The sequence below is a fragment of the Bombina bombina genome, chromosome 3 (assembly GCF_027579735.1).
Source record: "Bombina bombina isolate aBomBom1 chromosome 3, aBomBom1.pri, whole genome shotgun sequence".
In the NCBI taxonomy this organism is placed as follows: Eukaryota; Metazoa; Chordata; class Amphibia; order Anura; family Bombinatoridae; genus Bombina; species Bombina bombina.
The window spans coordinates 466,548,231-466,575,360 of NC_069501.1; the positions used below are offsets into that span (position 1 = coordinate 466,548,231).

General features: G+C 38.2%; 1 protein-coding gene across 1 annotated transcript in view; it reads right to left on the reverse strand.

Moving 5' to 3' along the window:
• The window catches only part of LOC128651716 (acidic mammalian chitinase), a 116,341-nt gene that overhangs the window by 10,302 nt on the left and 78,909 nt on the right, over positions 1 to 27,130 (reverse strand). The window contains exons 4-8 of the mRNA XM_053704702.1: positions 20,716 to 20,772; positions 18,989 to 19,160; positions 17,586 to 17,710; positions 17,348 to 17,471; positions 14,105 to 14,287 (exon numbers count right to left, since the gene is read on the reverse strand). Of these exons, the coding sequence (XP_053560677.1) occupies positions 14,105 to 14,287; positions 17,348 to 17,471; positions 17,586 to 17,710; positions 18,989 to 19,160; positions 20,716 to 20,772 (661 nt within the window). The remainder of the gene's footprint in view (positions 1 to 14,104; positions 14,288 to 17,347; positions 17,472 to 17,585; positions 17,711 to 18,988; positions 19,161 to 20,715; positions 20,773 to 27,130) is intronic.

Consider the following 27,130-nt stretch of genomic DNA (forward strand, 5'->3'; position numbering starts at 1 on the left):
CTTTTTGGTAATTAGAAGGCTGCTAAATGCCACTGAGCACCACACGTGTTTCATGCCCAGCAGTGAAGGGGTTAATTAGGGAGCATGTAGGGAGCTTGTAGAGTTAATTTTAGCTTAAGTGTAGTGTAGTAGACAACCCAAAGTATTGATCCAGGCCCATTTTGGTATATTTCATGCCACCATTTCACCGCCAAATGCGATCAAATAAAAAAAAAATTGTTCACTTTTTCACAAACTTTACGTTTCTCACAGGAATTATTTACAAACAACTTATGCAATTATGGCATAAATGGTTGTAAATGCTTCTCTGGGATCCCCTTTGTTGTTCAGAAATAGCAGACTTATATGGCTTTGGCGTTGCTTTTTGGTAATTAGAAGGCTGCTAAATGCCACTGAGCACCACACGTGTTTCATGCCCAGCAGTGAAGGGGTTAATTAGGGAGCATGTAGGGAGCTTGTAGAGTTAATTTTAGCTTAAGTGTAGTGTAGTAGACAACCCAAAGTATTGATCTAGGCCCATTTTGGTATATTTAATGCCACCATTTCACCGCCAAATGCGATCCAATTTTAAAAAAAACTTAAATTTTTTCGCAATTTTAGGTTTCTCACTGAAATTATTTACAAACAGCTTGTGCAATTATGGCACAAATGGTTGTAAATGCTTCCCTGGGATCCCCTTTGTTCAGAAATAGCAGACATATATGACTTTGGTGTTGCTTTCTGGTAATTAGAAGGCCGCTAAATGCTTCTGCGCATCACACGTGTATTATGGCTAGCAGTGAAGGGGTTAATTAGGTAGTTTGTAGGGAGCTTGCAGGGTTAATTTTAGCTTTAGTGTAGAGATCAGCCTCCCACCTGACACATCAGACCCCCTGATCCCTCCCAAACAGCTCCCTTCCCTCCCCAACCCCACAATTGTCCCCGCCATCTTAAGTACTGGCAGAAAGTCTGCCAGTACTAAAATAAAAGGTTTTAAAAAATTTTTTTAGCATATTTACATATGCTGTGGTGTAGCATCCCCCCTTAGCTCCCAACCTCCCTGATCCCCCCCAAAACAGCTCTCTAACCCTCCCCATCTGCCTTATTGGCGGCCATCTTGGGTACTGGCAGCTGTCTGCTATTATTTCACAGTCAAAAAAGTGTTGTTTTTTTTAAATGTACACTACTGTTACACCAGATATGAGTGGTGGCACTGGGCAAGTGGGCACAGTATACGCTGTGAGCCTGACACACACACTGGCAGGCAGGCAGGCAACTGCAATTAGATAACACAGGGGGGGGAAAAAAGCAGACCGATGTTCTAGCCCTAAAAAGGGCTTTTTGGGGTGCTGTCCTTACAGCAGAGATCAGATGAGTCCTTCAGGACTGTAGTGGACACTGAATACACTAGCCTAGCTATCGATTTCCCTATTAAATCAGCAGCAGCTACACTGTCCCTCCTCTCCCTAAGAATGCAGCTTCTGAATAAATCTAAAATGGATGCTGTCCAGGAGGTGGGAGGGTCTGGGAGGGAGGGTCTGCTGCTGATTGGCTGTAATGTGTCTTCTGACTGTGAGGTACAGGGTCAAAGTTTACTCAATGATGACGAATAGGAGGCGGACCGAACATCGCATATGTTCGCCGACCGCAGCGAACGCGAACATGCTATGTTCGCTGGGAACTATTAGCCAGCCAACTATTCGCGACATCTCTATTGATAATAATTCCTGTTAGTATACTGGTGTAGCCTTTGAGATGTAATATATTGAGACAGGAAATTACACTGTGCGGTCTAGCATCAGCTGCGGAGACAAACTATTTGCTATTATACCTAGAAGGTAGTTACAGCTAATACATGGTAGAGAAAAAGCCCAATATGGGTGAAACGCGTCAGGGGGTTGGGAGATAACGAGAGCTTCATTTTTTAAACGTACCTAGATTTGTTGGTCTCTGTTGCGGCATTAGGTGCTACACGCTATTAACCTTTACTATTGCCAATTAATTGGAGCTATTCACTCTAAAGACAGTCTATTTAACTGTGATACTTATGCACTGGTGTAGCCTTTGAGATGTAATATATTGAGACAGGAAATTACACTGTGCGGTCTAGCATCAGCTGCGGAAACAAAATAGTTCCTATTATACCTAGAAAGTAGTAACGGCTAATACATGGTAGAGAGAGTGATAAGGTAAAAGGGAGATCAATATCACTAAGAGATCAAATATTATTGGAAACTAGCGATTCTTAACATAATGTAATGTTGTTAGTCATAGGAATAGTAGAATGGTTACCACTATTGTAATAAGTGCCCCTATTATTCACATGTAATATCGATATTAAAGATAATAGTGCTAGGGCATTTATAATTAAAGATTGTAATCCGGATTTGTCTAACAATTGATCTTAATCAATAATTAAATAAAACAATTTAATATTAAGTTCTTCTTGGTTTATATCATTAAAGTCTCCACTAATATATTATTGGAATTGTTTATTGACATACATGGACTAGTAATGTTAAACGTTCGTGTAATGCTTCAACACATGTGTATTTATAACTTTTTATGTATCTATTGTAATCATTTTGGTATGGTATCTTATGATTTGTACATAGACACTGTTGCCCTAGTTGTAATTCTTATAACAGTACTGGGATGTATTATTCTTCCCAAAGGCTGCTGGAACAAATTACACAGCATTATGTATGGCAACAGTGAATATAAATGTATTGAATTAAATATTGTTGCTCGTAAGCTAATCGTGAGTGCAGGTGTATCCGTTACAATACAAAAATACTGTTGCTCTTAGGTAATAGCTTCTATTAGCTAGCCACACTGAGGACTGTATTTAACAGAATTGTTGGTAAATTATAGAACAACACATAATGGAACACACAAGTACTCTATCGGTATATGTAGATAGTACTAACACATTCTCCCTCCGCCTAAGCAATGCTGGAACATCTTTCACAGCAACGTTGTAAATATATATGGTTATTGGTAAGCCGTAACTTAAGTATCATAGAGTCTCAGCATTAATATGTAGCAAACTAGCACTAGGTGCATAAGTATCACAGTTAAATAGACTGTCTTTAGAGTGAATAGCTCCAATTAATTGGCAATAGTAAAGGTTAATAGCGTGTAGCACCTAATGCCGCAACAGAGACCAACAAATCTAGGTAAGTTTAAAAAATGAAGCTCTCGTTATCTCCTGACGCGTTTCACCCATATTGGGCTTTTTCTCTACCATGTATTAGCCGTAACTACCTTCTAGGTATAATAGCAACTATTTTGTCTCCGCAGCTGATGCTAGACCGCACAGTGTAATTTCCTGTCTCAATATATTACATCTCAAAGGCTACACCAGTATACTAACAGGAATTATTATCAACAGATCTTTGGTTGTTTTTATGTGGTTACACACTGGGTCCCTATTTATATTTTTTTAACTTGTCACTAATAAAAGTTACATTTTATTTGTCCCCAATTGTGTTCTTTCCGCTCATAAGTCTAGGCCAGAGTGCTAATAGTGCAGCCTAATCTGTGTTTTTTCCCCTCATTTGTTTGCTATTTTATAAGAGATGTTTGTCCACTTAGCTTTTACAATATTTGAAGTCTGTTAGCTTATACTGTATGTAAAGTGTAGAAATGCATGATACTAATAGCGCAATTTCAGGGAATTTCAATGCTTTAAAAGTCAAATTAATTGACTTAAATAAAGAGAAGCGCTCAACCTGTGAACGAACAATAGCATAATAGCTTGTTCTATGGCTAGTTAACACCCAAGAAGCAGCCGACTTTTGCTCAACATGTGCCTTTCACAGAGAAGAACTTTCCTGAAGCATATCAGTCTGATCCTGACTAAACAGTGCAGTCCAGTTCCGAAATACCAGGCAATCCTTCTCTGAATGAGAGAAACAGCAAAACCCCAGACGTACATTTCTGCCTAGTGTGGGCCTCGTCAGTGAGGTGCAGCCATATCCCTCTAGGCACACTAGAGCAATGGGTCAACGTTTGGCTTCCAGCATCAAATTCATTGACGTATCAGGTAGAACTTAACATGGAACACAGTAAAGTAGGAAAATTATGTTTAAAGGGACAGTCTACTTGAATATGTTTATTGTTTAAAAAGATATATAATCCCTTTATTAATACACTTTTTACCTCAGTGATTATCTTGTATCTCACCTCTGTAGACTGCCCCCTTATCTCAGTTCTTTTGACAGACATACATTTAAGCCAATCAGTGCTGACTCATAAATAACTCCATGGGAGTGAGCACAATGTTATCTATTTGACCCACATGTTATTTATATGACAAAAACTGTCAAAATGCAGTGAGATAAGAGGTGGCCTACAAGCTCTTAGAAATTAGCATATGAGTCTACTTAGGTTTAGCTTTCAACAAAGAATACCAAGACAACAAAGCAAATTTGATGATAAAAGTAAATTGGAAAGTTATTTAAAATTGCATGGCCTATCTGAATCACCAAAGTTAAATTTTGACTTGACTGTCCCTTTAAGTCTAACATTTATGCTACCATTTATTTATCTCCATAGAAGAGGCTGTAACTATATTCTACATTAAATCTTGCATTTTAGTATAGAATTATTATTTTATTATTATTATTATTATCGGTTATTTGTAGAGCGCCAACAGATTCCGCAGCGCTATAAACAAATGCGGAGTACAGCAAAGCAATTATAGGGATCAAATGGGTAGAGGGCCCTGCCAGGAGTTGCACTGTTGTAGTCAGCTCTTAAGAAGGTGATCAACAAACAGCTGGACTCTTAGGCTTACATGCTAAGGGGGTTCAGGGGATAGCAATGGAGCAGAGGAACTGGTATAAAGAAAGGTTAGCGTAGGTTGTATGCATCACTGAACAGTAGAGTCTTTAGGGAGCACTTGAAGCTTTCAAAACTAGAAGAGAGTCTTGTGGAGCGAGGCAGAGAAATCCACAAGATGGGAGCCAGTCTGGAGAAGTCCTGTAAACGGGAGTGTGATGAGGTGACAAGAGAGGAGGAGAGTAGGAGGTTGTGAGCAGAGTGAAGGGGACGGGAGGGAGAGTATCTGGAGACAAGGTCTGAGTATAGGGGGGAGCAGTGCAGTTGAGGGCTTTGCATGTCAGAATGAGAATTTTGTGTTTGATCCTAGAGGCAAGAGGAAGCCAGTGAAGGGATTGGCAGAGAGGTGCAGCAGATGAAGAGCGACGTGTAAGGAAGATGAGTCTGGCAGAGGCATTCATTATGGATTGTAAAGGAGCTAGGCGGCAGGTGGGGAGACCAGAGAGGACAGAGTTGCAGTAATCGAGGCGGGAGAGAATGAGAGAGTGGATTCAAATCTTAGTTGTGTCTTGTGTAAGGAAGTGTCTAATTTTAGAGATGTTTTTAAGGTGGAAGCGGCAGGCTTTAACCAATGACTGAATGTGAGGAGTGAAAGAAAGATCTGAGTCAAATGTGACCCTGAGACATCGGGCATGCGGGGTAGGGGTAATGATGGAGTTGTCGACAGTTATAGAGAGATTGGGGGTGGAGAGTTTAGAAGAAGGGGGGAAAATAAGGAGCTCAGTTTTGGAGAGATTTAGCTTGAGGTAGTGAGAGGACATCCAGTTGGAGATGTGAGAAAGACAGTTAGTGACATGGGTTAGCAAGGAAGGAGAAAGGTCTGGTGCAGAGAAGTAGATTTGGGTGTCATCGGCATACAAATGATATTGTAAACCATGGGACTTTATTAGGGAACCTAGTGATGACGTTTAGATTGAAAAGAGAAGGGGACCGAGGATAGAAAGTGGTGAGGGGGCAGAGGAGGCCCCAGACAAGGCTCCACTAAAGGTACGGTTTGACAGGTAGGAAGAGAGCCACGAGAGGGCTGTGTCACATATGACGAAGGATTGGAGGGTTTGGAGCAAAAGAGGGTGGTCAACAGTGTCAAAGGCTGCGGACAGATCAAGGAAGATAAGCAGAGAGAAGTGGCCTTTTGATTTTGCTGTAAGTAGGTCATTGGTAACCTTAACAATTGCTGTCTCTGTGGAGTGATGGGGACGAAATCCAGATTGCAATGGGTCAAGGAGGGAGTTTATTGTAAGGAAATGGGAAAGGCGTGCATAAGCTAGTTTTTCGAGAAGCTTTGATGCAAGAGGGAGGAGGGAAATAGGGCGGTAGTTGGATGGGGAGGTAGGATCAAGGGAAGGTTTTTTGAGGATAGGTGTGAACAGTGCATGTTTCAGCGATGAGGGAAATATACCGGTGCTGAGGGAGAGGTTGACAGTGTGTGTGAGTATAGGGGTAAGGGTGGCAGAGAGGGAGGGGAGTAGCTGTGAGGGGATAGGGTCAAGGGGACAGATAGTGAGGTGAGAGTGCAGTATAAGTGCCAAAACTTCTTCCTCAGTAACAGGGGAGAATGAGCTAAGTTTAAGGTTATGTGGGTTGTGTTTGATTGAGAGCATTTGAGGGGATGAGAGAATGGAATTATGTTGAGAGCTGATTTCATTTCTGATGGAGTCGATTTTGTTATTGAAGTGGTTGGCAAAGTCTTGAGCTGACAGAGAAGTTGTATTAGGAGGTGGGGGAGGGCGAAGAAGGGTATTGAAAGTGGAGAACAAACGTTTTGGGTTTGAAGAAAGATTAGAGATAAGAGTAGAGAAGTAGTGTTGCTTATAGAAATTAAGGGCAGAGTAGTAGGAGTTCAAGATACATTTGTAATAGAATAGAATATACTAATATAGAATAATAGTTGGTAAGCCTGCCCAGAGGGCAGTCTATGTGTTGTTAATAAAAAAATAAATTAAACAAAATTGAACTACAGAAAAAAATAAACAAATTATCAAAAATAAAAAAAATAAACTTAATCCCTATGAAAATTAAAAATCCCCCCCAAAAAATAAAAAAATAAAAACACCCCCTACTCTAATGCTGAACTACCAATAGCCCTTAAAAGGGCTTTTTGTAGGGCATTGCCCTAAGTTAAACAGCTCTTTTGCAGTTACAAAAAATTCTAAGTCCCCGCTAACAAAAAAACCCACAAACCCACAAAACTGCCGCAAAATAAATAAACCTAACACTAAAAAACTTAAACTATCCATTTCCTTGAAAAGGGCATTTGTATGGGCATTGCCCTTAAAAGGGTATTCAGCTATTTTGCTGCCCATCCATAATCTAATAAACACCCCAAAAGAAACAATTATTAAAAAATAAAACTGTCTAACCCCCAAAAATTAAACCTAAGTTTAAGTTAAGCTAAAATTACAGAAAATAAAAATCTAATGTTACAGAAAATAAAAAAACAAAATTACCAAAGTTTAAAAAAATAAACCTAATTCCTATGAAAATAAAAAAGCCCCACAAAAATAAAAACACCTCCTAATCTAATGCTAGACTACCAATAGCCCTTAAAATTGCCTTTTGTAGGGCATTGCCCTAAGTTTAACAGCTCTTTTAAGAATAAAAAATACTAAGACCCCGTAACAGTAAAATCCCCACCCACCAAACCCCCCAAAATAAAAAACCTAAACTATCCATTGCCCTGAAAAGGGCATTTGTATTCGCATTGCCCTTAAAAGGACATTCAGCTCTTTTGCTGCCTAACCTAACACTAAAGCCCCAAATAGATACTCACGGGTCCTAAATGCCGGCAGAGAAGGTCCTCTTCTATGCGGTGAAGTCCTCTTCCAAGCGGGGACCTCTTGTTTCTTCATCCAGGACAGAGGAACTGAAGACCGGCGACCGCGGAGCCATGGAGCGTGGAGGATCCTCTTCTTCCCGATCGCCGCCGTACACTGAATAGTGAATTCAAGGTACACGATTAAAGATGACGTCCCTTTAATTCCTATTGGCTGATTTGATTCTTCAAATTCAAATCAGCCAATAGCCTATTTAGCTGTCTTGCACTGGTCCAGTTACATTCAATAAATATTTCCTAAATGAGACATTATTGCAAAAAACTAACAAAAAAAAACAGAATAAATTATAGAGCATATATAATTAGACAAGTACAGTACCCAGCATGACTGTTCTCTATTAGTTATTTGCTAAATTGGGACATCATTGCATAATAATAGCAAGAGAAGCCAGTAGCATGCTTGGTTGTTTAGAGAGATGTATTATCAACATAAAATTAAGGTAATTTAGCTACCCTACACACCATAAGTAATGTTATGCATAAAGTATCCTTACCATTCTGCAGATCATACCTACAGAATGACATGACACATTGCAAAAGAGGCATTCTTAAAAAGTTCATATTCTATTTAAAAAAAAAAAAAAAAAGTCATGCATTTCGTTTAGAGGAGTTAATTGGGTGATTTGCTTTTAGAAATATACTACCGAAAACATAGTTTGAATTGTCTTCAAGTAAAAGCAATAGGGATACACAGGTTAATTGAAAAATATTTTACAATAATGGAATTATAATTATTGTTTTTTTTAAGCTGTATGATTTTAAAAACAATCATGCTATTCCTCGTTAAGAAGATATAGTCTAAACATGATGTTCACTCCCATATGAAATGAAAGGATATGATTGGTTGTTGTCTGTATAAATGGAAATGCAGCCTAATGAGAAATACCTATGAATAAGCACTGAGACCAAGCACGAAATGCGTCAGGGAGTTTTTAAATCCTACCCTTAGAGTACCAGGAACTCTTCTTTTCTTCAATAGATATATCAGATTGGTCCAATTCACCCTCCTGATGTATCGTGGGCTACCTTGGGATATGTAGTCCTTACCCCCATTGAGATACACAGAATGTGGAAGTCCTTTAGCGGCAGCTCACCTTAATGACATTACACACTGGGACCGCCCACTGCAAGCTCATTCGACTGAACACGCTGCCACTGGAGACAAAGTACTACTGCAGTCTTAGAATACAGAATACGTTGATTCAGGAGGCAAGGTACTGACAAAGCAATGGCAGCAGCTCCAGGACATAGTGATGAGTGAGGAAGGACACACACGTAAACATGTATATGTGAGTAGAGGTTGGCAAATGCCTAAATCCTATATATTGTATTTTGTCATATGAAAGTTATTTTTAGTCTTAATATACTCTAATGGACCGGTATAATAACACAGTGCTTTGTGCTTTTTTGTCTCCTTAACAAAGGGGATTGTATAGTGATTGTTTCACAATGATTTATATATACTACATATTGGTAGTCAAACACTAGGTTTTTGTTTAGGAGTAACGTTTTAATACAACTGGTTCACTTTTTGATGTTAAGGGGAGAAAATCATTTTTTGACACAATCTTTCAGCCTAAAGAGAACGCCTCAGATGCAGTAACTGGTCTTAAGTCAAGATTTATAATGTTGGAAATGCTGCTGTTATAAGACCTTAGACTTCTATGGGTCATTGTGACCTTTGACCATTATTTGAAATCTAACAGGATCCCTAGAGGCTTGTGTATCCAAAAATATCCTTCTAATCAATTTGATGAACAAGACTTAATTGAGAAAAGGAATGAGGCACTGACAGTCTGTTGTCATACTCTAATAAGGATTCTAAGTAAGGACAAAGAGAGAAAAAGAAACAAGATAAGAGAAAAAAAAATATTCAGAAAAAGCAGATCGTTAAAACACTCAAGTCCTTTGAGGATTATAGTACTTTTAAAGAGAATATGAAACATCAGAAAAAAATATACACAAATAGCAGAGATTAAAAGTACCAAGTTTGAAAGAGACCATAAGGATTACAAACAGAATAAGGTCTACAGAAGACAAAGACCCATGAAAAGATCAGCAAGTATTCACTCGGTTAAATACACAGAGGATAAAACCTTGAAACCTATATGAAAGAAATAATCTACAAAAGATAGAAAGTACTCTTCACCTCAACTGATCCAGATTCATCTGATGCAGAACCCTCTAATCCAGTCAACCCATCTATGGCCGTTATAGATCTGGAGTATGGCTCAGGCCTCTCCTCATCTCAAGAAGAGTTGGATGTAAGGATGACTGAGAAAAGGGCTGTCCCTTTAGCCTGGTGCCAAAAACAAAGAGAACAAGGAGATCCAAAAAAGGACAAAGGGACAGTTCCAGGAAACAATAAATCAAGTCAAATGTTTAATTTGTCAGATTACAATCTGACCAAAGATTAAGTGTTTCTCCTGTCCAGAGGCCAGGGCTTTGCACCAACCAATACATTAGTCCACTCATGACTCACTCCCAGAAAAGTCTAGAGGTCTTACCACAAATGAAGATTGGGATAGGAATCCACCTGTGGACTTTGAAAATTTCAGTGACTATTGTGCATTGGATGTTTTGAGAGACCTCTCTTCTGAAGGTGACCTGATGGGTGGTCCTATCATACGGGTGGTCATATCCTACAAGAGGCAATCCCTCTTCCATCAAAGAGTACGGATTTCTATCTGACATTTGAGGTCCACATATTAATACTTTCCAGAAAAGAGTAGAGCATGATTTGATGAAATTGGAAGCATATTTAGAATTAGATAATCAGAAGCAAATACAATTTAATTTAAGCATAGGTGAACATAAAGCCTTAGAAAGCTTGAGGAAGAATGTTAAGATTGTCATAAGAAATTCGGATAAAGGGGCCACAATAGTTGTTATAAATAAACATGACTATATTAAAGAAGCAGTCAGGCAGTTGTCAGATGAAACCGTTTATTCCAAATTGTCTTTTAACCCCACTCAAAAATTTAAAATAGAATTGGAAAGTTTACTTGCAGAAGGGGTGGCTGTGGGTGTCCTAACACAGGAGAATGTGGAAAGTTTAGTACCTAGACATCTAATCACCCCTATCTTCAATCATGTACCCAAAGTACACAAAAATCCACCAGGAAGGCCCATAGTTTCTGGCATAGGGTCCCTGCTGGAACTGGTGTCTGATTAGATGGATTACTTCTTACAACCCAGTGTTAATTTTGACAGCAAATTTTGATTTAGTTTTAATCATAGGCTTCAGACTAATAATTAGTTTTAGTTGTCTTTTAGTCATCTGAACTGTTTTAATTTTAGTCAACTAAAATCTAATTGGTTTCGTTAAACTGTAATGCGTCTTAAGCATAATTATTAAATATTTCTCTAGAACTTCCAAACTTATTATATAATCCTTGGGTAAAGGTTTATTAACCTGTTATTATTTATGGCATTGAGGTTTGAACATGCAATACAGATTTAACAGATTTAACTGTTTTGGTATATAACATTTCTTTATCTTAAAATTACATAAAACCAAGTTTTGTAAATAAACAAGAAGATGGCCTTTCTTTTTTTAATTTTATTTACAAAAGACCAGTAATTAGATACAGAATGATAATAACACCTTGCATGCAGCCGGTTCAGAGGCATCAGGGCCCAAGTGCTGGATGCAGTGGCAGTTCTGTTTGGACAGTGCATGCTCTGCCAATGGGCTCCATATTTTATGTGTTCTGTGTTCTTCAACTTTTTCACCACCTTTGTTAGGCCCCCAAATTTAAGTTCTAGAACTACCAGTGGTGGGGAGCATAGTAGCCTGTCTATAAGTAGGTGTGTGCCTATGTGGTCATTATCTGTGTATAGATACTCATCAACATTATACTGTGCAGTGGATGCACAGCATATTCATTAAAGTATACATACTTATCATATTAAGTGATAATTTTGACAGCAAATTTAGATTTAGTTTTAGTCATAGTCTTTTGACTAAAATGCCATTTTAGTTTTAGTCATATTTTAGTACATCAGAATTGTTTTCATTTTAGTCTGTTACAACCCCTTATATAGCCATCCTAAGGATTCAAATAATTTGTTAGATAACATAAAAGGGTTAACTTAACAACCTAATTATTGTTGGGCCACATTGGACATAGTTTCATTGTACTCATGTATACCTCACAATCTGGGTATAAGAGCCGTAAGATTTTGCCTAGATAGAGATACTAGCTTTGAAGAGGCAGTAAAAGTCTTCATCTGTCAATGTCTGGAGTTCCTTCTAACCCATAATTATTTTTTGTTTAATGATCATTTTTATCTGCAACGTCAAGGTACGGAAATAGGGGCCAAATTTGCTCCCGCATATACAAATTTATTTCTGGGTTAGTGGGAGCTCCAGTACATATTTTCAGATGAAACCCTTCTGTGAATGATATCATCTAATTTAAAGATTTAAAGATTATTTAATTTTTGTATATAAGAAAGAGATTAATAAAGTTCACAATTTGAAGAAATTTTACAATATTTTAATTCCCATCAATTGGGTTTAAAATTTGCTGGAGAAACAAATAAAAAGGAGATTCATTACTTGAATTTAAAATTAACAGGAGATACCAACACAGGGAAAATTATAATTAGTACTTTTCATAAACCAACTGATGGCAATACCATACTCCATGCCAATTCTTCCCATACGCGCCATTTGATACACTCCATTCCAAAAAAGCCAATACATAAGGTTAAGAAGAAACACAAATTTAGATGCTTTGTATTTTTTTGTTATTTGCAATCAGAAGAGTTGATAAATAGACTTTCATATAGGAGGTTTTCTAAAGAATTATTAGGACAAGCAAGGGAGGAGGGAAGTATGACAAATATCGTGAAAGACATTGGAAGAAAGAAAATTTCACAGAGGATGTCATCATCTTCAGTATAGAGTATTCTCCATAACTTAATAATAGTTGGTATTTAAAAAAAAAAAAAACACTTATACCTTATTGAGAATGATGGCACCCTGGCACCATTAGTAAGGAATTGCAGGTTTGTATTCTAAAAAGCCAGCCACTATAGGATCAAAGTTATCACCAAGTATGGTTACTGAGTTCAAAAAAGCCAAATTTAACTTGGTTGAAACACAATGGTAATTTAAGCTGTAATAATTATACATGTAAGACCTGTGAAGTTTTGGAGTCAGGACAACAATTCACAGAATTGTAAAAATTACATTTTATGCCACTTGCAGAACTAGATTGGTGGTATATATTTTGGAGTGCAATCATGTCATGGCCAGTATGTAGGACAAACCTCCTGTGAGTTCAGATGTAAAGTTTGGGAACACCTTAGGGATGTTGATAAATATAACAATGACTCTACAATCACAAGACACTTCAATTTGGAACATCTTACAAACATACCAAGTTTTAAAGTAAAGGTCATATATGTAGTTAAACTGCCACCTATAGGGGGTGATAAGAATAAGTGCCTAACAAAAAAAGGATTTATATTGGATTTATAGGCTATGTACTAGGTTTCCAAAGGGATTAAACCTGGAGTGGGATATTTCCTACTTTACAGGTTAATATTTGCCTTCTAGTCCTTTACATGCAATAAAACTGAAAAATGGTTATTCCTCCTTAAGACAGATGTTGTCTTAACATGAAGTTCACTCCCATATGAAATGAAAGGATGTGATTGGTTGTTGTCTGTATAAATGGTAATGCAGCCTAATGAGTAATACTTATCACTAAGCACTGAAAGCAATTGCGAAACGCATCAGGGCCTTACCCCATGCAACCCTGCATGTTTGTGCATTTTTTAATTAACTTTGAATGCATTTATGTTTTTAAATCCTACCATTGGAGTACCAGGAACACTTGTTTCAAAATCAATTGGGATACTGGTTTAACATTTCTGGAACATGGATATGGCTATTCTGGTTAGTCAGGGGATACAGCTTTGGCAAGATTATCAAAGAGGTTTTGTCAGCACTGTGAGGTCCTTTAAATTATTTTAGCTTGCTAATTTTTGTACATTTTGGCTTTAGAGCTGTTTATGTAGCTATGCAGGATTCTGGATGAGAAAAAGAGACAAATAACATTACAATATAATGCTGAAAAAAAGCCCCCAAAGGTTTTTCAGTATGATTTTCCTTTATGCTGAAAAGTTTTTTTATTATCAGGCCCTAAGTATTGGTCTCACTGTGTATAGATAGATAAGCTAAGAAGAATGTTGTGTAAAAATATGAAGTCTGCTCTCCCTTGAAGCTCCGCCCAGTTGATTACGTTGTAGTTTAAATTAGCGGAGAGTTGGATACAGCTATTTCATATACAAAAATATACCCAAATGAATAATTTCCCATACATTTTAAACTCTGCTAAGGGGAAAACAATTTTATAGTACACTAATCTTTTAAGGATATCAGCTACCCCAATAACACATCCCTTCTATTCTCTGCAATGATTGTGTTGTTACCTCAAAATAAGCCCAATAGCCAGCTTCTTCTGTATAAGGTCCTGGATTGCCAGCACCTGATATGGATGCTCCAATGTTTGTGTTGGTTCCAGCCAAAGTAAAAGATCGGCCATATGTTGGGAATCCCATCAGAAGTTTTTCAGCTGGAGCTCCCTTTTTCTTCCAGTAGTTCATGGCATATTCCTGCAATTATATAAAATTATTTTGTCAATTAAAAGTTTGATTTTTGGTAATAATGTAGTGTACTGTAGGGTTTATTGATGTTAACATTATTTGATTTAGCTCTGGAGATTCCAATTAGTCTCTCAACCTACCATTTAAGGACCATTATATACAGTGGAATTACATAATCAACAAATGCCTCATTAAAAGACAATGAAATAGCACTTACTCTGCCTTTCAAATGAGTAGTAGATTTTTTTCTAACAAAATTTCAAAGTAACTTCCATTTTCCTATCCCACTGTATCATCTGACTGCCTTCAGCCAATCACAGTAGAAGCTGGTTCCTCGGAAAGTGTATATAAAAAAGACTGTGCTTGCTAATAGAAGTAAATTGTAATTTTTTTTTTAAATTGCATGCTCTATCTGAATCATGTAAGTTTGATTTTGACATCCAAACAAAACTTGTAAAGCAATTGCGGTAAACACTTGTGTAAAGCGAGGAGGGAGAGAACAGAGCAAATAAAAAGTCTGTTTGTTGCAACATTTGATTAAAAATACAGAGCACAGCTAACAGACCTCTACAACTGACGCGTTTCCTGCCCCTCAGGGCACTTCCTCAGAGCTGTTGTACAGGTGTGACATACCTAATTAAGTACACAGGTAGGAAATCTAGCCCAGCCAATCAAAATACATATGGGCCACACTCCCTCTCCGTGAACCTTTCACATACAATCTAATTAAACACATGTACAAATACGAAGAAAAAAAAAAGATACAAAGCTGAAACTTACTATCATCTCTATAGATACATAAAGCATATATTATTTGTTACACCACATGCCTGTATTCATAATAAAGTTGATAGCACATATAGTCATTTACAAACTCAAAGTGGATGAGAAATAACATGTATCCAAATAAAGCAACAAAAACGTCCTTTAAAACCGTCTGCAATTTAAGGAGACAAATGTGATCTCAAGTTTAATTTAGCTCAGATCAAAGCAAAATAAGTGTTAACAACCACGATACAAACATAAACGCCTGTGAACTCGGTTTGCAAAACATAGAAATCACTAGTTAGCTGTATGAGTATGCGTACACATGGATGAATACCCGCAACTATAAAAGCCCAATAGTAAAACATGTATAAAAGTCAAATGCTATGTATATAATGTAACAAAGAGCCTTAAAGGTGCAGGCAACATCCTAAAGGCGGCCATGTTTAGCGGTGTTAAATACTTAATATAAGCAGTCTATATGATATATAGTACAAAAACAATACAAAAGAAATTGATTGAAAAGCCTAACAATACTAACCCAATAGTTCATTTTATTCAAAAGAAATTACATACAACTACAGTTATAATTTAAGGACTGGGAACTAACGTTGAGTTTTATCAATGAACAGTTTTACATCGCTAATTTCATTAATACCAAATGGAGACCCTGTACGCAGTGTATAGATCCAAAACACTTCTTTTTTACAAAGCAACTGAAATGTATCTCCTCCTCTGTAACCTACATTACCACTTCAATACCTTGAAATACAAATGCTTCTAAGTGATTAGTATGTCTAAAAAAGTGCTTTGCCACTGGAGTTTTGGGTACCTCAGCCTCAAGTGACAATAAATGTTCCCTGACTCGATCTTTGAGCATCCTTGTGGTGAGTCCCACATATTGAAAATTGCAGACTTTACACGTTATTAAATAGACTACATAAGCAGAATTACAGTTGATACGTTATCTAATTGAAAAAATTATTTGCGTAACTGTCTATATAAAAGTGTCAGCTTCTTTGGTATAGTTACAACTCTTACATTGTTTCCCTCTGCAACTGTAGAAGCCTACATTAGGTGTTAACCAGTTTTTAATAGCTCCTCTACTTGATCTACCTGTAGCAAAATCTCTTCTCACTATATCATTAATGGTTTTACTTCTTCTAGAGATAAAATTACATTGTCTAGATATGGTCTGTAGGTCTTTATCATTTTCTAGAAGAGGTAATCTAGTTCTTATAATTTTGCATATGTCTGTGAATTGCTTACTGTATGTAGTGATGAAATTAATGCCTGCATTATCCATACCAGATTTCCCTTTATCCAGTAATATATACACACACACTTTTGAGCCCTTCCCAGTCAAATACCTTGAAACATGAAATATCATTTTTATTCATTTTTAATTTGTTTTCATATGTTTTACTGTGTTGTTAATGTAAATATTTTACATTCCAATGTTCTTTGTATTTAAAAAATAATAATAATAATTAACTAACTAAATAAATAGTTTGTGTTTTTGGGACACAAACTTTTTGCAACACCCAGTGAACAAGATACCAAACGGTATCTAAACGTTTTGGATGTATTATTGATTGATGAAGATGTAATAAAGCTCTTTTTAAACAGACTGGAGAGTGAAGCGTTCCTTCTTCCTACTTTTGGGGTTGAATGTTATTGCTACATGTTTTCCACGCAGCACCCCAGCGGATGTTGAAAGTAACAGTGAGTGCACTAAAATTGATACTGGTATATATATATATATATATATATATATATATATATATATATATATATACACACATACACCTGATACCCCTGTATATATATATTTATATAGATATACAGGTATAGATATATATTTTACAAAAAAAAACCCTTCAGATATCTAAAAATAAATATTTAAAATTAAAACTTACAATTTCTTCTACGTGAAGAACATTGGAATGTAAAACACTCATAACTACCTTCGGCTGTAGCAATATAGGACTAATAAGGTGGTGGGTTAGTGCACAAGGGTTTTTTATTTTGATCAGCACGCTCTGTTGAAATCTATAGGTAAAAGTAGTTAACATGGTTGCTATATCTAAATGTTATGTATCTGGTGCATTGTGTTTTGCTCACGTGCAAACTTTTTACTTTCATCTTGTGTAATACGTATGCTAACTTTCCTGTGCTAAAAGCTTATGTCTAGCAATGTTTGCCAGCGAGCGGGGGAATAAATAGAGCGCCATTTGTATTCTAGACCAATGTCAGCTAAATATTTTAGTACTTCCAGTCTATGATTGACATTTCAGTACTTACACAATTGAAGTAAGCATTGTCTCCATAATCTGCTGCTCCCTTGTGCAAAGGACTGTTATGCCCAGTCTGCCTGTCCCAATCACCATGGAAGTCATAGGTCATAACACTGATAAAATCAAGTGTCCTGGTAAAGAGATATAAGAATTTATTACATTACAAGTAAATGCACTGAAGCTTTTCTATTTGAGATTCACTAGCCTGTCATCAATAATACAATAAGCATGAATGTCTGACTCACTGGCCAATCTTGGCAATCTCATATCCACCGTCAATAGTGCCTTTACCAGCGGAGACTGCAGCCGTTACAAGAAGACGAGGGCGATTTGTCTCCTTTCCCTCCTTCACAAAACTATCTAGCAGATCCTAGAAGACACAGAGAAAGCTCAAGGTCATCTTAAAAGCTTGTCTCTAATGCAAAGAACTACTTCATGCATGTATTAAATAAGTACAATTGGAGATGTTTCATATAATTATTGTATGTCTATTACACATTGAGTAGGTAAGGACTTTTGGTTTTAAAAGTGATTGGTAGAGTGTACAATTAAAGGGATATTGTACACAAAAATATTGCCCACATAAAAGAACAGCATTTAAACGTGTTGGTTTGTTTTAAATGTGAAATAAAAGCTGATTAAATGTAAACTAATATAGGAGTATAAGTCGTGTACCTCCTACTAATGTCTATTTGCTTATATATACAAATGTTCAGAGTAACTGTCAGAAAAGGAGGATTAGGCGGGAAGACCTACTAGTACCTTGTAGCAGTTACAAAACTGTTACTGAAATATTAATTTTCACCGCTATGTGTTTTACCCCAGCAAAGGTGTTAAATACATAGTAGAAGTACCACTCAGGACCTGCAGAAGACTGGTCGGCCTGAGAGGAAACTGCTGCTGATCCAAACCGTTATCTCCCCCCCAAAAAAACACTATGGGGCCTATCTATCAAGCTCCGAAAGGAGCTTGATGGCCCGTGTTTCTGGCGAGTCTTCAGACTCGCCAGAAACAGCAGTTATGAAGCATCGGTCACAAAGACCGCTGCTCCATAACCTGTCCGCCTGCTCTGAGCAGACGGATAGACATCGCCAGAAATCAATCCGATCGATTACGATCGGGTTGATTGACACCCGCCTGCTGGCGGCCCATTGGCTGCGAATCTGCAGGGGGCGGCGTTGCACCAGCAGCTCTTGTGAGCTGCTGGTGCAATGCTGAATACGGAGAGCGTATTGCTCTCCGCATTCAGCGATGTCTGTCGGACGTGATCCGCACTGTCGGATAAGGTCCGCCAGACCTTGATAAATAGAGGCCTTTGTATAAGCGTAAGTAAGTTATAGCGCATCTACATTACAACTGATGAATTAAACTCCATCTAAATTATTGCTAGCCTTTCTGATCTGTTTATACAAAGGGTAACGTTCAAAATCTAAAAGCTTTTAATATCCCTATTCAGGCAAAACACCTAAGAAAAATACAAATCCATAGCTTGCATCACCAGATTTAGAGAATAATGTACAGACCAGCAGTGTCTCTCAATAAAAACCCACAAAAACTAAAGTGTTTTAGCCAATTCTCTTATCTCAACATGTTTGGGGCCCATGTCAAAAAAAGTTCTACCCAGGTTTGGATATCGCCTGATTCTTACCTGGATTAGTATTGTGAAGCGTTGCTTATCTTCTGGAGGGCTCCCTCTCTCTTCATTACCAGGATACTCCCAATCCAGGTCCAGCCCGTCAAACCCATAATTTCGGAGATACTCAATAACAGAGTCAATAAAAATCTTCCGGTTTTCAGCAGAGGAAGCCATAGCTGTGAACCTGACATTATTAAAGGTTTTACTTGTCTATCTGCATATTAAATATTACATTTATCCTACTTCTATGAACAACTCTCTGAGCTCGATTTCATATAAGCAGCTGCCTAGGGTTCGTTCACTACAAGTGTCACCTTCATGGCTGGAAAAGTGATAAAACGTTTCAGTTTACCCTCTATATTCTTATATTTTATGTCCTGCACAATAACAAACTTTACTGGGGGAAAAACAGTATCTTTACTAAAGGATATTAACAGACTCTACAAGAGCTGATGAAAGATCACTATTTAAACATGTCAACAATATTTTTGTATGGAAAGGTTAAATCAACGCAACTTTAAATGATTTTAAAACTAACAGGGAGTACATCCTTAGAGAAACAACTATTAACAATAAAAAAGACAGAAAAACTAAACTGTGGGTCATTTGAAATACTCTCTTTTAGATGCATTGAAAAAGACGTGACTTTGTTGTTATTATTATTATTATAAAATTGTATTTGTAGAGTGCCAACAAATTCGACAGACCTGTAAACAAAGGTATAATATACAAAGATAGAATTTAAGAGGAAACTTATGATTAGAGGGCACTAACAACAGTTGCCAGCTGTTGTAGATCACCTTTCAAAAAGATGAACTACAGCAGTGTTTCTCGACTCCAGCCCACAAGTACACTAACAAGCCAGATTTTCATAATATCTGAACTAGAGCACAGGTGAAGTAATTAGCTGATGAATGAGAGCAGGTTATTTCAACTGTGTTCTGGTTAAGATATCATGAAAATCTGCCCTTGGGGTACTTAAGGACTGGCGTTGATCTACAGGACAGCTGGGCTTATACGTTTATATGTAAAAGGGATGCAATGGACTTACAGAATAAAGACAAGAACTGAGGTAGGGAGGGTTAGCACACATCCTTGAACAGTAGAGTCCAAGAAACATTTGCAACTTTGAACTAGGGAAGACTTTTGTGGAGCGAGTCAGAGTGTTTCACAACAGGGGCCAATCTGGAAAAGTCTTGTAGCCAGGAATTTGAGGAGGAGAGAAGGAGGTCATGGAAAGGTGGGAGAGTATCTGGAGACAAGGGTAGAGATATAGGGGCAGCAGTGATTGCCAGTGGAGCATCAACATTCATTCTGGATTGTAAAGGGAAAAGACGACAGCTAGGGAGAACAGAGAGGATGGGATTCCAATAGTCAAAGTGGGAAGTGACAAGAGAGTGGATTCAAATTTTAGTTTATCTTGTGTAAGGAATTGGCAGTTTGGAGATGTTTTTAAGGTGGAAAGGGCAGCAGTTGGCCAAGCAATGGATGTGAGGACTGAATGAGAGATCTGATTCAAGTGTAACTCCAAGGCATCGGGTATGAGGAGTTGAGGTGATGATTTTATTATCAACAGTTACATCCATTGATATCCATTTAGGAACATATATATGTGGGCAGGAAGTCACAACTGAACATGATATTCACAAAATCTGGTTGTGTAAATTTAGACCTTGCATTAGTCATTACTGCAAAGAGGCCTACAAAAGTATTAAAAACATCAAAGGATATCCACTTACTTCTGCGTCCCAAAGCTCCATCCTCCGATGGCCAGTAGAGTTAGCAGTTGAGGATTTCTGCATTAAAAAAAACAGATTAAATATGGAACAATATGAACAGAATATAACCATCAGCTAAACTATGACTCATAGCATGTACTTAAAGGGACATAATACGCAAATGTTGGAACACATGAAATTGATGCAGAATAGCTGCAAAAAGCTGAGTAGAAAATATCACCTGAACTTCTCTATGTAAAAAAAGGAAGATATTCACAACCCACTGTGAAGAGACTTTAAGTAGCCAGTCAGGATGCTTCGCCCAGGACAGCTAGGGAGTGTGCATCTGTCATGTGCAGGCACAGTCATGTTATTTTCTTATTCAGTTTAAGTAAGTTCTATGAAGTTTTATGAGATCACAGCAAAGCATTACCTCAGCACTGCTGATGCTGATTGGTTATTGTTTTTTTTCTTCAACTTGCAGCTGGACAGCAGCTGAAGTATAACTGTTTACACACCACTTACTCTGGTAATTTTGCTCACCAGAGTAAGCTAATTTTGGTGAGCAAAATTTTTAGGTAAAATATATTCCTTTTTTTACATAGAGATGCTCAGTCCCTTTAAATACTAATGTACAGTCAGTCTCTCTCTCTCCTTTTTTACATGGTGTCCTTTTCACATAAAAAATTTTTTATATATAAATCTTGCTAATTTTGGGTCTGAGGGGGTCCCTTACACAGTACACACTGACATACTCTAAACTGTGGATCGTCTGCTAATTACAATTTACAGTTTACTGGGCTGTGCAGGGGCTATCAGGTGTTAGTGGGTGATCCATTACTGTTTTCAGATCTGGCTATCAAATTCAGTGTGCAGAGCTACTCGGTTACACTCTATGAGGGATATTTATCAAGCCGTCAACCGCAAATACGCTGGAATTCCACAGCTTAATTGTGGCGAGCCTGATTCGCCTCATTTATCAAAGCCTACAGACCTGCAAAAGTTGAAATTTGTGACATAAAATACGATCTGCTGGTCTTAATCAGACGCAGATCGATGCTTACGTCACTACAGATGTTCCGAATGCAAATTCAGCACTATCTGACAACTTTTGCTAGTTAACAAACTTCTAACAGGTATGCTCACCACTATTCTGGCCCAGCGTACCTGGTTTTCAATCCGCCACCCTGGAGGCCTCGTATGCCATAGGAATCAATAGGAGTCTGAAAGCAGCGAAAGTTTATGTTCAATGCTGCTAGATATCCCATTGATTTCTATGCTAGAATAAAAGTAAAGTTTACACCTAACACACTAACATAGCTCCAAGTCTAAACACCACTAATCTGCCGCCCCGACATCGCCGCCACCTACATAATGTTATTAAACCCTATCCCACCACTCCCCGACACCACCGCCACTAAATAAATGTATTAACCTCTATCCCGCCTCTCCCCGACCTCGCCGCACCTAAATAAAGTTATTAACCCCTATCCCACCACTCCCCAAGCCCACCGCAAGTAAATAAAGTTATTAACCCCTATACCGCCGCTCCCGGACCCCTCCGCAACTAAATAAATGTATTAACCCCTAAACCGCAACCAGCCCCCCACATCGCCATAAACTAAATAAAGCTATTAACCCCTAAAACTAACAACCCGCTAACTTTACATTAAATATTAACTCATCCCTATCTTATAATAAATTTAAACTTACCTTTAGAATTAAAATAAACTATATTAAACTACTAACTAACCTACCCTATTATACTAAAATTACATTAAACTAACAATTAAATTAACTATATTACATATTTAAAAACCTAACCCTACTCAAGTTATTTAGATCTACTATAAAGAATTACAAAAAAATAACAACTAAGTTGCACAAAATAAAAAATAAATTATCCAATTTTTAAACTAATTACACCTAATCTAAGAGCCCTATCAAAATAAAAAGCCCCCCCCCCCCAAAAAAAAAAACAACCTAGCCTATAATAAACTACCAATGGCCCTTAAAATGGCCTTTTGCGGGGCATTGCCCCAAAGAAATCAGCTCTTTTACCTGTACAATAAAATACAAACACCCTCCAACAGTAAAACCCACCACCCACACAACCAACCCCCCCAAATAAAACTCTATCTAAAAAACACTAAGCTCCCCATTGCCCTGAAAAGGGCATTTAGCTCTTTTTTAGCCCAAAGTCCCTAACCTAAAAATAAAACCCACCCAATAAACCCTTAAAAAAATGTAACACTAACCCCCAAGATCCACTTACAGTTTCCGATGACCGGACATCCATCCTCATTCAAGCGGCAGAAGTCCTCAGCGAAGCCGGCAGAAGTCTTCATCCAAGCGGGCCGAAGTCCTCCTCGAAGCCGGCAGATGGCTTCATCCAGACGGCATCTTCTATCTTCATCCATCAGGCACAGAGCGGCTCCATCTTCAAGACATCCGGTGCGGAGCATCCTCTTCTTACGATGTCTTCTGAAGAATGAAGTTTCCCTTTAAATGACGTCATCCAAGATGGCATCCCTTACATTCTGATTGGCTGATAAAATTCTATCAGCCAATAGGAATTAAGGTAGAAAAAATCCTACTGGCTGTTGCAATCAGCCAATAGGATTGAGCTTTCATCCTATTGGCTGATCCAATCAGCCAATAGGATTGAGCTCGCATTCTATTGGCTGATTGGAATAGTCAATAGAATGCAAGCTCAATCCTATTGGCTGTCTGGCTGATTGGATCAGCCAATAGGATGAAAACTCAATCCTATTGGCTGATTGCAACAGCCAATAGGATTTTTTCCACCTTAATTCCTATTGGCTGATAGAGGATAGTGGATCTTCGGGGGTTAGTGTTAGGTTTTTTTAAGGGTTTATTGGGTGGGTTTTAATTTTAGATTAGGGACTTTGGGCTGAAAAAGTGCTAAATGCCCTTTTAAGGGCAATGCCCATACAAATGCCCTTTTCAGGGCAATGGGGAGCTTAGGTTTTTTTGATAGGTTTTTATTTGGGGGGTTGGCTGTGTGGGTGGTGGGTTTTACTGTTGGGGGGTTGTTTGTATTTTTATTTGCAGGTAAAAGAGCTGATTTCTTTGGGGCAATGCCCCGCAAAAAGGCCCTTTTAAGGGCCATTGGTAGTTTAGTGTAGGCTAGGGTTTTTTTATTTTCGGGGGGCTTTTTTATTTTGATAGGGCTATTAGATTAGGTGTAATTAGTTTAAATATTTGATGATTTCTTTTTTATTTTGTGTAACTTAGTTGTTATTTTTTGTAACTTAGTAATTTTTAATAGTAGATTTAAATAATTTGAGTAGGGTTAGGTTTTTAAAAATGTAATATTGTTAATTTAAAGGGACATTAAACACTTTGAGATGGTAATAAAAAATGATAAATCGTATTTTAAAAATAAAATTTTGCAATACACTTTAATTATTTATTTTGTCCCCTTTTTCTGTAATTCCATTCTGAAATTGTGAGCTTTTCAGTACCTGTTAGAAATGGAAGTGCAGAACACTGTTATATTCTGCACAGCAATTGGCTGCACACTCTAGTGACCTATTTATAACTGTCTCCACAGTTATAAATAGGGCCACAGCAGAGAAGGTACCCTAAGTTACAACATGGCAGCTCCCATTGTTTTATAGACTTTAAAACTTTACACTTATTTTATCAATATTTAAACAGCTAATGAAACTTTAAAAAATAAATCTACGTTATTCTTAGACTAATCTTTTCTTTGACTGCATCATTCTATCTAGCATTTATTTAGTGTTTAATGTCCCTTTAATTTTTAGTTTAATGTAGTTTTAGTAAAATAGTTAGGGTAGGTTAATTAATAGTTTAATGTAATTTAATGTAATTTTAGTATAATAGTTAGGGTAGGTTAATTAATAGTTTAATATAGTTTATTTTAATTCTAAAGGTAAATTTAAATTTATTATAAGATAGGGATGAGTTCATATTTAATGTAAAGTTAGTGGGTTGTTAGGTTTAGGGGTTAATAGCTTAATTTAGTTTATGGCGATGTGGGGGGCTGGCAGTTTAGGGGTTAATAGGTTTAGTAAGTGGTAGTGATGTGGGAGGCCAGGGGTTTGGGGTTAATACATTTATTTAGTTGCGGAGGGCTCCGGGAGCGGCAGGATAGGGGTTAATAACTTTATTAAGTTGCGGTGGGCTCCAGGAGCAGCGGGATAGTGGTTAATAACTTTATTTAGTTGTGGAGGGGTCTGGGAGCAGCAGGATAGGGGTTAATACCTTTATTAAAGTTGTGGCGGGGTACGGGAGTGGCGGGATAGGGGTTAAACATTTTAGTATAGTGGCGGTGTTTAGTGACAGGGTTTAAATAAAGTTGGGAAAAAGCCGAATAGCAGTGAGATCGATGACTGTTAGTTAACAACAGTCCACTGCTCATCGCCCCGTACTTGGTGCGCGGCTTTTTGACAGTTTTCTTTATAAATAAGTAGAGCGTATTCAGGTCCATGCCCATGATGTTAGGCGATGTTAGGCGAGCGTATTGGTGCCGTCGAATGCAGCACAGTTGACGGCTTGATAGATAGGCCTCTATAGCTTAAATGAGTCGGAAATATGGAAGTCAGAGGGGGCTGATTTTCTTCTATACTGAGGTAAATTTTGGCATTTGGGAAGCAGGGATTTAGGGGTAGAACTTTTTGAAGAACAGTTTGGTTTCATGATGCCTTACCACTCTCCTAGGAAATAGTAATTGTTTATAACTGGTTTAAAGGTGGCTTACTTAAGGGCATAATCACTTGTGAATGCTTTTCTGAGTGTCTGGCACAGGGGCGTATTTTGGCCTAGGCAGACAAGGCCGGTGCCTAGGGCGACAGATTTGGGAGGGGCGGCACATCTGCCTTATCCTCTCTCTAAAAGCCAGCACACAGTACAGTGAGCGATAAAATGCAGGCTTTTACAGAGAAGACAAGGCACGTGCGCTGATTAAGGTCGCTCTTCACAGGCAATACTTCTTTAAACCATTACTTCATTTAGAGCCACTGGCATTTTTGCAGTGGAAGCGTTCTTGATGAGAAACTTGCCTGGGGATATGCTTACAAGGTGAGGCTGGAGGAGAAGACCTTGTGCCGATATACTGCCTCCCCTTGTCAGCTGTGGTGGGTCTGCGAGCGCAGTGCTTATTGCAGGTCTTAGTAACTAACAGACTGGATGCGTCTATGCACTGCCTAGATCAGCTTGTGATGTCTAATCATAAACTCTCAGTGTTAATGTATGTTAGCTACTAATAGCTAGCTTTCTCTGCATTCATGAAACCACAGAGTAAATAGTAAACAGACACTTAAAAAGTTTCATTACTTGAATTATGGTAATTACTGTATGTTGTTGCATGTGAAGGGAAGTGATTGTTTCAAAGAGTATTATTTTTTCCATCCCTTCCTCTCTCCCTTCTTTCCCTTTCTCCCTCTCTTCCTCCCTCAACTTCCTTTCTCAACTCCCTCCCTTCTTTCTCTCAACTCCCTACCTTCTTTCACTCCTTTCTTTCCCTCCCTTCTTCCCCCTCCCCTTTTTCCTTTCCCTCCCCACTTTTCTCTTCTCTCTCTCTCTTTCTGTCCCTCCCTTCCTTCTTGACCCAAAAACATTTTAAAGGAGAAAAAAGGCCTAAAACCTTTTGGGGGGGGGGCAGCAGAATTTTGAGTGCCTAGGGCAGCACAAAACCTAAATATGCCACTGGTCTGGCAGGAATTAGTAAATTATTATCTGATCAGTACATTTTGTGACAAATACATATGAAGGAAATCTGAGCTAAAATAGGCTGGGGTGCTGAGTTTAGGAGCAGATGATTTCTCAGTGCCTAGGGAAGAACCTAAAAATGCCCATGTACTATCCTATATTATAAAAGGCCAGGCATGTTTGTCCGATGCATTCATACGCAGTAAAGACTGCATCGCAAGACAAACATACCTCTGCTAGACTGCAAGTGTGTCCGCCGCGAGGCCTTAAGGATCAGTAGTGGCGCGTGAGGATAAGTGTGCCGTGTCCGCGTGAGAAAGGCCGCCAGGCTTTACGTGGGAGGGTTAGTAGGGAGGCGGGTGGGCGGATCATCTCTGGAGCATGGCGGGAGCTGGTAGGACTGTAACGCTGCTAAGTTAGTGGTGTGGGAGGGTTAGGAGGGAGGCGGGTGGGCGGCCCATCGCTGGAAGACACGGGAGCGGGTGGGACCGCTACGCTGCAGAAAAAAAAAAGTTGAGAGCCGCAGGGAGGGGGTATGAGGGAGATGGGATCAGAGGGTAGGGAAAGGTTCTTGGTGGGAGAGGTGATTTTGGCCCGTGTAACAGGCTTTAAGACTAGCGCATATATAAAACATATATATTACTTTAACCCCTTCAGCCAAATGGACATAAATCTACATCATGCGATACATAGCCTATTGTACCGCATAACGTTGATCTACATCCATAATTATTAT